At 44.1% G+C, this 12500-nt stretch overlaps 1 protein-coding gene across 3 annotated transcripts; it reads right to left on the bottom strand.

Annotated features, from left to right (window-relative positions):
- Nucleotides 1-2327: 2327 nt before the first annotated feature.
- On the bottom strand, nt 2328-12338 carry LOC117425784 (zinc finger and BTB domain-containing protein 17-like). Of its 3 annotated transcripts, none has more exons than XM_058993274.1 (15): nt 12077-12338; nt 10767-10989; nt 10295-10474; nt 9299-9820; nt 9074-9181; nt 8685-8929; nt 8184-8326; nt 7508-7808; nt 7016-7103; nt 6409-6525; nt 5838-5958; nt 5581-5711; nt 5109-5339; nt 4822-4911; nt 2328-4427 (listed from the first exon to the last, which is right to left on the bottom strand). In XM_058993274.1, the coding sequence occupies exons 2-15, from the start codon at nt 10969-10971 to the stop codon at nt 4126-4128; spliced, it is 2784 nt and encodes a 927-aa protein (XP_058849257.1). In that variant the 5' UTR covers nt 10972-10989; nt 12077-12338; the 3' UTR covers nt 2328-4125. The 3 variants fall into 3 exon arrangements, with proteins under 3 accessions (XP_058849257.1, XP_058849256.1, XP_033898937.3); XM_058993273.1 differs by having other exon boundaries at nt 9299-9823; nt 12077-12334; XM_034043046.3 differs by having other exon boundaries at nt 8685-8908; nt 9299-9823; nt 12077-12333.
- Between the last annotated feature and the right edge of the window lie 162 nt (nt 12339-12500).

Genomic DNA, 12500 nt, shown 5'->3' with positions numbered 1-12500 from the left:
TTTCTTCTCCGTCGTTCTTTCAACTTACAAACTCAAAAAAGAATAACAGTTTAAACCGGACATTCGGTGCCCCTGCATCAGTGGGAAATGGTACGTAAAGGGACATTCATACCAATCTGAGCCAGCAGCAACATCCACAGACAAGTCTTCAACAGCTAGCCCGTCTCTCCCTGTGTCTTTCTAACTACATGTGTACATAGTATTGGGATTCTGTGTTTAAGATTTTTTTTTATACATTTTTTTTTTTTTGGGACATTGACTTGTAAAGAGAAAAAAAAACAAACAGACAAACTTGAATCATGTATCAGTTATGTGGTGTAAATATTTGTAAAACTTCAGACTGACGATTCTTTCATGGTAATGTTGAAGGCACTTATAATTTTGATACACAGAATAAAAACAAAATACAAAAAAAAAAAAAGTAAGTAGTCTGCACATTTATACAGGATGTGACGTTCTTTTCCGGTGAATTACTGGCCCATGAGAAGATATCTGGAATTTGATTGAGGCAGTGGAGCTTTCAAGTTATAACTGACCAACAAGAGGTGCTTCATGTTGAATATGTCCTCCCTTGGCTCCACCTTATTGCACAGAGCAATAGGTTACAAATAGCAAATCCATGTTTTTGATGGATGCATCTGTCAGGTCATTCCAAAAAAAATCATAGATTTGCACAAGGGTAGTAGGCTGGTGGACAGCAGTACATTATCCTATTGAATTTCTTTTTTTTGTACCGGTTTTACTGGCTATATAGTTATGAAGGGATATTGGAAACTGTAGCTCTGAGTAGTGACTATCAAGCCAAGAGTGTGTACTCTAGCACTTAATGGTGGTCACTTCATTGTAGCTAGCAAATGGAAGGCAAACAAGGGAAGCAGTAGAAACAAGAATGCTAACTCAAACCATGAAGACAGCAATGAGATGTGGCTGATTGAGGAGAGGAGCTGCAGGGGCACCGATGGTGTTTCTGTTGTGTCCTGATTTCTGATCGCTTGCAACCAGGCATCAATAACATATGATGTTTTTTTGTAATAAATATGAAGGCAAAATGTGCATTTCAATTGTTAAGTGTGAAAGAGGTTATGCTTTATTAAATGCAATGAAACCAACCAAAAATGCTGCAATACGACAGGTGTGATTCAAAACCGATTTCAATCCTAGCACATTTTTTTTTTTAAATGCATTCAGATTTATTTGCCTTGTCCTGGCAGCACTAAGGTGCGCCTGCTACCACTGAAGAAAGACACAAGAGGTCCTGAATGAAAAGTAATGACTTGTGAGGTGCCATTTGAGGTTACAGGATTTTAATAGCGTTTGAATCCTAAAACAAGTGCTGTTATGTGACTCGACTCTTCTGTCTTTTATTACTGTTACTTATTTTTAGCAATATAAGGCAACAATGCGCCCAGACCAGAAATCTCCTCCTAGGCTGGGTTTGAAGGTCAAGTAGCCAGGACTTCAATTCTCCCCTCGTCTTTACCTGGATGTTCCACGGCAAAAAAAATAGACAGGTAGACAAACAGGTCAATAGATTTCATCTGGAATAGCTGGTTTATTTTTTTATTTTTTTTTAAAGGTATTTTTATTTAGTAATTTTATAGCAGTGATTTCAATTAACTTTACTTTAGCTATACTATAACTTCCAAACTATTATGTAGTCTGGCTTGGGGAGTGTAATTACAAAAGACAAAACGTATCGTGAACTTTTTTTCTTATCCTTTACAAAATGTTACATTCATGAATACGGTATAATGGTGTGGATTTGCTGCCTCCTCCCCCTCTGCTGTCAATGACCCGAATGGTTTGTGAGGCGATCTTTCTAGCACTGTTACACTGCCCCTAATGAGACTATCTTCGTTGCTCTTTTGTTCTGACCTGTGCTGTGCTGCTCGCTAGTGGCAAATAACACTGGTATGCTGTTGACTTCATTTGGAAACAGCATAATGTGCATGCTATTATATAAAGCATTTGCTGTGCTGGAATACAGCATTTTTGTGACGGAAAAATAATTTGCCTTATCAAACTAATAGGCAACATAATATAGTAGTAGCTTAATAGTTTGTGTTCATTTGTAGTATTAGCTTAATAGCCAGTGTTTAAATATGAATGACTGAAACTTGCTGGTAGTGTTTGATCAGGTGGCTGTTTTAATAGCAGTACTAAGAAAATGTACGTTTTAATTAATAGTTTGTGATTATGTGTAACATTTAAAAAATATTAAGCTGATCTAAAAACTACCTTTTCAAATATTTCTCTAATGAAAATAGCTCATTATACCATACAAAAACGTTACTGTACTGCAGAATGAGGAGACTGTCAACAAGGGATTGTGAGAAAAAGCAGATTTTATTTATCTATCTGTTGGTAGAGTTCCTGCAGTATATATCCCTATAGAAAAGTAGTTAGATGCCTGTAGCATTAGGCTTCTCTGCATTGATGTCTGAAGGCTCCCAGGCAGGTCTGGTTACTTTAAAGTAAATGGGATACTTCATCTTCTACTTACACTGGCTGGCAGGTTCAACAGAAGGAAAAGCACCCAGCCCCAGTTAAACTCGAGTTTCCCACACCTCCACCTAGCCGCAGCTAGAGAACAGTTTGATCTGTATGGATCCATCTCACGTGAAGTATTAAAACACCTGCCTACGTTCCAATTTGGAGCAGCTGGCTGTGGTAGAGACATATTCTTTTTGAGAGAGAATGGGTGTTGACTGCAAACCCAGAGCCTTATGTTGCCAAGCAACACTGGTTAGACAAACAGACCAAAAGAAAAGAGCAAGAATTGGTCACACAGAACTCCATGATGCCATTAACACAGTGCACCAAGTCAGACTAAGGGATACCATTCCATTGTAAAGTACTTCAAATGGTTGAAATGCCTCAGGATAATGCAAAAGCTGTACACAACGATGAGGGGCTGATCTGAGTATTCTGGGGATCAGACCATCTGACTTTGAAAAAGCATTCACCATTTCTTTAGGGATAGCATACAGTGTTGCCCTTCAGGATAAAAATGTCTACCCAATCAACTGAGAAATAAAAATACTCAAACAAAGATGAGCGTAGATATACCGTAAAATGTTTTGGGCACCTTGAGAGATACTCAAATTGTAACTTCAGGTGTGGCTGTATTCTAGGGCAGGATAGGGATAAAGTTAACAAATACTGAATTAAAATACATTTTTTACATTGAAACAAGAAAGTGTACACTCAGAGCATGAACAATCCCAGTTTATACACAGCAGGAGGGAGGGGGGCACCTCTCCTTTAGCAAACACAAAGCAATCAACTATAAAAAGACATTTTCACCATTCGGTTTTAATGATTATGCTCAATATAAGTGCACAAGTCAAGCATTTCAGGATGCAAAGTTCTGCTGCAGTCTCATCTTAAAACTAAGATCTCGAAGCCCTAAATCATAACCTTAGCACTAAATATTATAACTATTGATACATGTAAATGTTTGTTTACATTTTATGAACATTCACAGATACTATGCATAGGGAAATAAATACCACAGCAGATACTTTTTTGATTTTTTAAGTTAAAAAAGGAAATGTTGAAAACATATTCATGATTTGAGGTGTCACCTCATCTACTTTCAGCAGTTCCATTACCAATTTTGATTTAAAAGATTTTAGTTTAAACCTGATCCTCCTTTATTTTTTAAATACACTGTCATATAATTTTGTACACAGAACAACTGATGTGGCAAATGCTGTTTTAAATGAGAAACCAGCTGTTGAAAAAATATTTCTTGCTTTGCACCATTACAAATTTAGAGGGAAATCACACATTGTAGCACAATATTTACAAAGCTTTAAGGACTTACAAAGCTTTTGTTTTTTCAATGTCGTTTTTTAAGAATATAGTTTGATATACATAAGACTGTTCTCGGCTTAACAGCTGAATGCATATCAAAATTCATTTAATCTCAAAACAAGCTTTGTGAACTGGATCTGTTATTGAGATGAGATATATATGGCTGGTTTCCAGACCCCGATTAGCACTAGTCCAGAACTACCTAATGCAACATTACGGAAGGTATTCCAATTCTAAATGGGAGTCTGTGAAACCAGCCTTTACTATAGCTCAGTGCACTCTGATTGCCTGGGCCCACACTCTCTCTCACTCTGCAGGCTGGCTGGTGCACTCCATCTCGACAGGCTCCCCCTCGCTGGTCTGCAGCTCCTCTCCATCTCCATCCCCATCCCCGTCCCTGGCGCGGAACAGCAGCTCCCCCGTCTGAATGACCTGCTCAGTGGTCTGCCAGGATGCGGTGCCCCCGTACTGCTGGTAGAAATCGGAGTCGGCCTGGAACATGACAAGCGCCTGGGCGGTGTGGATGCGCACGTGCTGGGCCAGGCTGCTGGCATCCAGGAACTTGTCCCCGCAAGAGTCACAGGCGTACAGGATCTGGGTGTTCGGGTCTGAACAGGAGAACACACACACATTGAAAAAATGGGCACTACAAGACAGGCCCTGCTCAGCTGGGAAAACGTAGTGAACTGGGTTTGATTGCTTTCTGCATCACAGCACAGACAGGACAAAAGGGTATGTAGGTAAATAACAATTGTAAAAAGCCATATTGACATAATTTCTTTTTTTACCACCTCACTTAGACGTTTGTAATGTTTGTAAATGTGCAGATGAAGGACAGCTAAGAGGAATGATGGTTAAACTTGTCACTATTATTCTTTGGACCCTTGTGAATGAATTTAGCAATCAGCATTCTGTTTTTCATCTGCGAGGACAGGGACGTAGCTGGAGGTTTTAAATAACGAGACTAATGTCTCCTCTTGGAGATGAGCCCCTCAGTCCTACCTGCTTCCTGCACCTTCTCCACTGCCTTGGTGATCTCAGCCTTTAGTGCCTCTGTCTCATCAGCTGTCACTGCCGTCGCCACAGGAACCACTGAAACAAACCAATCAAGTATATAAACAGCTAGTCCGGGAGCACCCACTTCATATTTCTCAATAGATTTTGTATTCTACTACAAAGAAGACTGGAGCCAGTGTGCCTCTAGAGGGCTGAGCTGAGGAACTGGATGTCAGCATGTCCATGAGAGAGATAAGGCTGGCAGACAGGAGTATTAACCTCAGCTCTACTACCTGTGAGCTGCGCCACTGCGCTAGCAGCCAGAGCCTCGGTCGCCAGGGTTACGATCTCGTCTGTTGTCACGGTGACGATGCTGACCTCGTCTTCTTCCAGGTCTTCGTGTGACTTGGTGACCAGCTTCTTCATGCCGGCCTGGCCCTGGTGCACCGTCTTGACGTGGGAGCGCAGGTTGTCCACGCGGTTGAACCCGCGACCGCACTTGTCACACAGGTACGGCTTCTCACCTGGAACACAAGGCAGGAAACTGTACTGAAACGCTCCTTCATTCAACCATGGCACGCAGAGCATTGCTCAATTCCACTGCTCTCTGAGAACGTACCCTCCACCTAAATGCCATTCCCGGGAATACAATGGAAACAAACTACCCTTAAAGAGGAAATCGTTCTCAAATTGAGTCTGAGAGAGGGCACACACCCAGGCTGTCCTAGGAAGGCTCTGTGACGCTGCCCATGGGTTCTGGTTTACCTGTGTGTATGATGATGTGCTTAGACAGGTCCCCTACATTCACAAAGGCCTTGTTGCACACGTTGCACCTGTGAGGCCGGATGTTATCGTGGTGGCGGATGTGATTGGCCAGCTGGCTGGACTGGACAAACCTGCATGGAGAAAGATATTGGGTAAAGATGATAAATCGCTCCGTCTTCCAACTGGTTCTAAAAGAATCTATTTCAGATTGAACGCTTGTTTGTTTCCTGGCTTGTTTAACCCCCCCAGGACCTCACCTCTTTCCACAGCGATCACAGACGTACGGTTTCTCTCCAGTGTGCTGGCGAACATGAGCAATCAGGGAGCTGGCCTGAGTGAAGCCCTTTCCACAGACCATACAGCGGCAAGGCTTCTCTCCTGCAAAACACAGCACAATGCTTACCAGCCCATTCCCCTAGACAGGGTAATGCAGTCTGAGGAGATCACTAGTGAAAGGGGAGCTGCATAAAACTGCCTTCATAGATTCATGTTTATTGACTATATGAAACTACTCCGCTGAACCACGTTTTTGTTGCCCCTAGACACCAGATTTTGTTTCCGTCTGTTCACTTAGAATTTAACAATGCAAAAACAGATTATGAACGTGTAATGTGACATTAATTGAGTCCTTTCAACAACAACAAAAAAAACATTGCTCCATAGGCCCTTTGTTTGTCAGTTAGATGTCGGGTATAGTTTTGCCCTGCAAACACACCGACTGAAGACGTTGTAATGTCGATGGAGCAGGCTCTGTCACAATGCATAAAGATCTGGATATTCTCTACAGTGATACCCTACACACACACACTGGGCACCCTCCATGCTTACCAGTGTGAATGCGGACGTGGCGCTGCAGAGCCCCAGGGTCAGCGAAGGCGCGCTGGCAGTGCATACACACATAGGGCTTCTCCCCACTGTGCACTCGCAGGTGTCTCTTCAGGTTGCCTGAAAGGGAGAGGAAACCCCAGGATGACATCAGCAGCGATTAATTCACAATGACCTCTCTGCAGAGAAAACGTGAACTTGAGAGGGATCGAGAATGTGGAGAACTGCATCAGCTCCCAACAGACAAAGGGTTGATAGGGGCAAACATGGTAATACTAGTATTAGAAAAAAAAAACGTCTGCTGTATCACACAACACTGCCCTTTACACCTACGACTATAAAAAGGAAAAGACAAATATTGTTAAAACATTTGTCTGATTCAATGATTAGCAGCCCTTTTCAAGGTGGCACCTAGCAGGATGTTGTTTGAAGGCACTGGTGCGTTTGCTGAGAGGCTGTGTAGGCCTGAAGATTAGTTGTGGAAAGGGTTAGCCTAAATCTGGGAGTTGCCTAATTTTGGAAATTTTTCGGGACCATGGACCACAGATTGGGTAGGCTTAGGCCTAACTTTATAACCAAGTTTCTTGTTTAAAGGTGCCTGGAGACTTACCCGAGGTTGTGAACTGCTTCCCACACTCCTTACACTTGAGGGGCCCGTCTGCAATGTGGATTTTCAGGTGGGCCTTCAGGTTACCGATCTGCACAAAATAAGTGAAATAAATCAAGCCATGCTTCTCGGGCATTCGGAGGCTACGTTTCGTGGTTTTAATTAGGATTGCTCGTACGGTCATGAGGGACTTTCCCATCTGTTTAACTGACTGACCTCTGGTTCTTTGATAACCTACGAACAAGAATAATGTGCCTGAAGGATCTGGCAGTACAGCAGCTTCATTGAACCCCAGAGCCAAGCTATAATACTCACTGCTTCAAACGTCTGTACTTTTGTATGACGATAATTTTAGCTAATTCCTCTATTTAACCAATAGCTTGCTGTGCTGTACTGTACAATACACCAGTCATAGCCCTTCATCTCTACAATCTATTTTCGGCCTGAAAAGTGCCCATCTCAAAAAGTCCGGTGCTCATGAAGCCCCGTCCTCACCTGGTTAAAGCGCTTGTCGCAGTGCTGGCACCTGTGCCCCTTGTCTGTGTCGTGTGTCTCCAGGTGCCTCATCTTGGCGGTGGGGTCTGAGAAGGAGCGCTCACAGTAGTCGCAGTGGTAGGGCTTCTCTCCGCTGTGCACGAGCTGGTGCCTCTTGAGGTTGCCCGAGGTGGTGAAGAGCTTGCCACACTCGTCGCAGCTGTAGCGCGCCTCGCCCGTGTGCCTCTTGCGGTGCAGGTTCAGCAGGCTGATCAGACGGTAGCTCTTCCCACACTCCTCACAGCTGTAGGGCTTCAGGGGGCTGGAACAGGATCAGCACACATGAATACACTGACCAGCTCACTCTAACCTTGTATGATCAGCTGCTGTAGTTCTAGCAGGTTTTTATAATATTGTTACATGAGCCTCGTCCTGCTTACAATGAGGCTGGCTAAAATATTGCAGGCAATGCCAGCATAAGGCATTGCAAAGCCCTGAACAGCAAACTTGTTTATAAAATATTGTACATTGTCAGGACACAGAATCTTCCCCATTATCCCAATTGGTGGGTGGTGCAATCCAAGAGGATTTACTAGTTAAAAAAGGGGAGGCAAACGCAGGACTGCAATATAACCATACACTGAGGAGCGCTATACTGAGCGGTGGGAGCAGCTGAGGTATTGGCTTGCTCGGTTACCTGTGTGTCTTCTCGTGTGCCTTGCAGGCAGCCGGGTCGGAGAAGGCCTTGCTGCAGTCTCGGCAGGTGAAAGGTTTCTCTCCCGTGTGAATGCGGATGTGCCTCTTGAAGTTCCCTGTGTGTGTGAAAGACTTCCCACACTCCTGCCAATCAAACAGAAAGCAGGGCTGAGTGGGACTGAAACTAATGGTACTGCCGCGTTCTTTAGAGACAGGTAGTGCTTATATAGGTGAATTAACATAGGAAATATACAGTGGTGATATAGCAATTGAGATACAGCCCTCTGTAGGTGAAAAATGGTACTGCAGGCATAAGCACTTTCACTCTGATAAGTTATGCTACACCACACACAGGTGAGGTTGCATTAATAAAATATCTTTAATATCTTAACTTTGGTTGTAGTAATACTTTACTAAGAGAATGTTTTGTTGTTTATTAAATAACGTTTTCGAAACATGTTTTAAGATGTTATTTGAAGGTACAAATACAAAGACTTCTTACCTCGCACTTGTGTAACACGGAGCCGTACGCCCGAGACTCACTGCGGTCGTTGTGGGCGCCCGAGCGCAGCTGCCTGCCATCTGATCCACTGTCATGGTCCATCTGTCCGTCCTCTGCCTCCTCCTCATCCTCCTCTTCCTCCATCTCATCCTCATCTTCCTCCTCGTCTTCCTCCTCTATCTCCCCCTCCTCCTTGGACAGCCTCACCTCCCCCTCCTCCAGTTCTGAGACACAAGCACAAGGGACTGTTCTTAAAAAAAAAAACTTTCACTAATAGAAGCCTTCAAAGTAAGTCTTTGGTTGAGTTAAACAGATCACAGAATGATGCTTCCCACCTCCTCTTTGTGCGCCAAGAGTACCCAATTTGCACACTGACATGCTGGTCGTACCTTGTTCATCTGTACCCGCCTGCTCAGCCCGCTTGGTCACTAGCTTTCTTCTCTTCTGTCGGCTCATCATGTAAGTCGTCTGTTCAACTGGATCGTTCAATGGCACATCTGAAACCAAACACAGAAGCATTAGTCACACGTGGCCCAAACCGATAAATCTCCAGTTTCACTGATGGTGAATTCAGCCTTTATTCAGGCTTGCTTTAAATTTTTTGGCTTACTGACCTGGTCTGTAATTAGGATCGTCTTCATCGTCTTCAAAGCCAGCGCCCAACTTGTCCTCCCCAGTCTTCTCTCCCTGAACCTCCATCCCACCCTGAGCCTCTTCTACCAGGTCTGCTGTCACCCCAGCCGACTCCTCTATTGGCTGCGCTGCGGGTGCTTTTGGCTCTGCTATTGGCTGGGCTCCTTCAGGCAATGCCTCTGGCTCAGTTGCTAGTTTTGTGACTGTTATTGCCCGGGCAGCAGATCCCTCAGGCTCTGCTCCCGATTGGGTAGCAGACTCTTGCGATTCTTCGACTGCGGATAGTTCAACCGCAGGCCCCGTCATTGGTTGGTCTGTTGATCCTGTGGGTTCTTCCATTGTCTCTGCTTTGGGAGGTTCATCACCCTCTGCTGGCTGTTCTACATCACTCTCCTGCACGGTCCCACCCAGGTTCTCCTCTGACGGTGGTGGGGCTTCGTCCTCCGGTTTCACTGAAAGAGGGCTGCTGCTGCTTTTTGTTAACTCTTCCATCTTCTCAGAACCTACTGATTACGAGGACACAGAAAACAATGAGCTTGGTAAGAAAACACCTATATCCAGGCTCTCAAACTGCACATAAAGAAACTTGATAATTAAGATTTCTCAAAAGAGTAGTTTTGTTGTTCTAATATTGAGTTTTATTCACCCCTCCACCTAATAGCTGCTAAATTCACCTATGATGCTAAATGCTAAGTGCCAAAGAATTGTACTTGATTTCCTAATTCCATAACGTCCCATGAGGCTCCTGCTGCTTAATAGTACAGTACAGTATAGTTTAGTTACAGGTACCATTTCTTTGAATCAAGCAAGTCAGAATTCTACACCCTCTTGGAATCCTTAGTGCACAGGGTTTGATGAACAGTTCATAATACAATGTTAATATTCTTGGGGCATTATTTAAATGTCTTTGGGACCATATTTGGTTCTCAAGCAGGGAGCCCCCTGAACTTATAAGCTTTGAAAATGCGGCTACATACTGTCAGTGTAAGATGGCTCTATGGTGACCTGCAGTGGTCCAGTCAGGGTTTTATAGGCAGTGCAGGCGTTGACAATCTCTTGCATCTGGAGGAAGCCAGCGACTGCTAACACATCGTCTACGTTCTGATTGGTCAGGTTGAGCTTCGCAGTGTACATGAATTCCAATACTTGTCCAAGACCTGTAGGGAAGCACAAGTGGACCGTCAGCCAATAAAGCTTATAACAAGTTTATACTAACCCTTATGTCCTTAATGCACAAAACAGTAATCCCAGAATTGCATTCACATTTTATAAGCATTAGGAAGCTGCACCATGTGGAATGCAGAAACACAAAGCATGCAACATGCAAATGCTTCAGTTTATCAAAATGTGGGCTTTCCCCCTGTATAATCTCTTTGTTTAAAACACAATAGAGTGCACTGATAAGACATTCGAGAGTTGGTCGCTGTCTTTTTTGTTGCAGCACATTACCTGCCGCGTTGCTGATGTCCAGGTGCACGACATCTTTCTGCTCAACAAACAGCATGCGGAAATACAAGCTGCAGGCTGCCAGCAGGGCTTTGTGTGCTTTGAAGTCCACGCCGTCCACCACAAAGGTGCAGTCACACAGCAGCCCCATCTGCCTCTGCTGGTCAAACTGCTCCAGGACCTTTCCACTGTGCCAAGGGAAATCCATTCCTGCTGGGGCCAATCACTGAAGGAAAAACAACCTTTTCAAAATCGGGGGCCGTCATAGGCACGTGGAATGGGAAATGACTGTGCAAACTTTCGACTGCTAGAAACATAGCCACTTTACATGGGATAAGCAAGCTGAAAAAAAAACTTGAAATGGAATTATGACACACATGATCAGGCGCTACTTTCCTCCAGCGACAGCTTGTGTATGAATAAATTAAACGGACCTGGCAGGGCTCTTTGACAGGTTATCAATAACACAGAGGCAGTGCATTATTAATCTACAGCACTTTATTAGGAAAAGGTATAAATTACAGCCTGGTACTGACGCAGCATCTTTTTATTTCACTAGGGGGCAGCCTGCCGGACTCAGAAGTCGTGGGCGGGGACACAAAATGATTAAGATAGCCTACAACTTTATTGAGCAACACAATATAAACGTTAACAGAATTCATTCAATTAAAATCGGTTTGACAAACATACGCCTATAAAACGTGTTTTTTTTTTTTTTTTGTAATAAACATACATTTCCCTTTCTCTTCAGCCATGAGAGGCAGGCACAGTATTTTGTAACGAATGTTGACTAAATACGACGACTACCGCTTCTAGGCGCCATATTAACAAAGCATAATCATACAGTGGTGTTAGTGCAGAGAACTGTGGCGCATTGCCGAATCTTAAACAGTTATAAGCGCGACTCCCTATCCGACTCTGCCAACTGCAAAAGCACAAGAGTCATATATTTTTTATCTAATGCGAATAGCGCCACGCAAGCTTCGCATCAGCAATTAAAGCTAAAGCTGTTTTGGATTTGCAAGGCATCCAAGCAAACGATTTCCTTGCGCTTATGCTTTAGAATGCCGTTATACACATTTATGACGGACAGACTGACACTGTTGTTGTTTTGATTGACGATGCAGCAGATTGATTAGTATCCCCCTTTATCTCGCTTGCTCTCTATCCGGGATTAACTGATATTGCCTGCCAGTCTTAGCTCCGCGGCCGCAGAGAAGATGGCGCTTGCGGTGGGGCGGCCTGCCTTTTGCCTGCTCGTCTACCCTTACAAGCTCCCGGGCCTTTTCCCCGCTAAATTCGAGAACATGTACCTGTTATAGCCAGGCCAAAAAATCCTTCGACTCCCCTTCACGCTTCGGGGTATCCTTTCGTCAATATTTTGGGTGTACGTTGGCCTCGGTCGATCGAGTGGTTCGGTGATCGATCTCTCCCCTCAGACTCGATCCGCCGCCATCTTCTACTCTCTGATCGATTGATAGTGGCCTTGTGGAAAAGATACGGCTGCGCATGTGTGGCGGTCACGCACCCGCGCGTCGTGAACGCGCCTGACGCAGGTGGTCACTGCAGCTGCTTCAAGAACGCGAGGGCGCGCCCAGAGAAAACAGAAATGCGTTTCCACTTAGCGCCTCGTGTAGTGCATTGCGTAGTTACTTAGCACTTTAAATATTTTAAACAGTGGAGGTTTAAGATTACAGTAAACAATAAACAACTGATATTGACCGTTCATAAATCATT

Source organism: Acipenser ruthenus, chromosome 20 (assembly GCF_902713425.1).
Source record: "Acipenser ruthenus chromosome 20, fAciRut3.2 maternal haplotype, whole genome shotgun sequence".
NCBI classification, from domain to species: Eukaryota; Metazoa; Chordata; class Actinopteri; order Acipenseriformes; family Acipenseridae; genus Acipenser; species Acipenser ruthenus.
The sequence above is the reverse complement of the archived record's forward strand: the minus strand, read 5'-3'. Positions and strand labels throughout refer to the sequence as shown.

Coding starts and splice junctions, on each gene's coding strand:
- LOC117425784 (XM_058993273.1), bottom strand. CDS start 10,971: ATGGATTTCCCTTGGCACAGTGGAAAGGTCCTGGAGCAGTTTGACCAG. Junction 7,104..7,507: donor GCGACAAGCGCTTTAACCAG/GTGAGGACGGGG, acceptor TATTTTGTGCAG/ATCGGTAACCTGAAGGCCCA. Junction 5,712..5,837: donor TGTGATCGCTGTGGAAAGAG/GTGAGGTCCTGG, acceptor TTCTCCATGCAG/GTTTGTCCAGTCCAGCCAGC.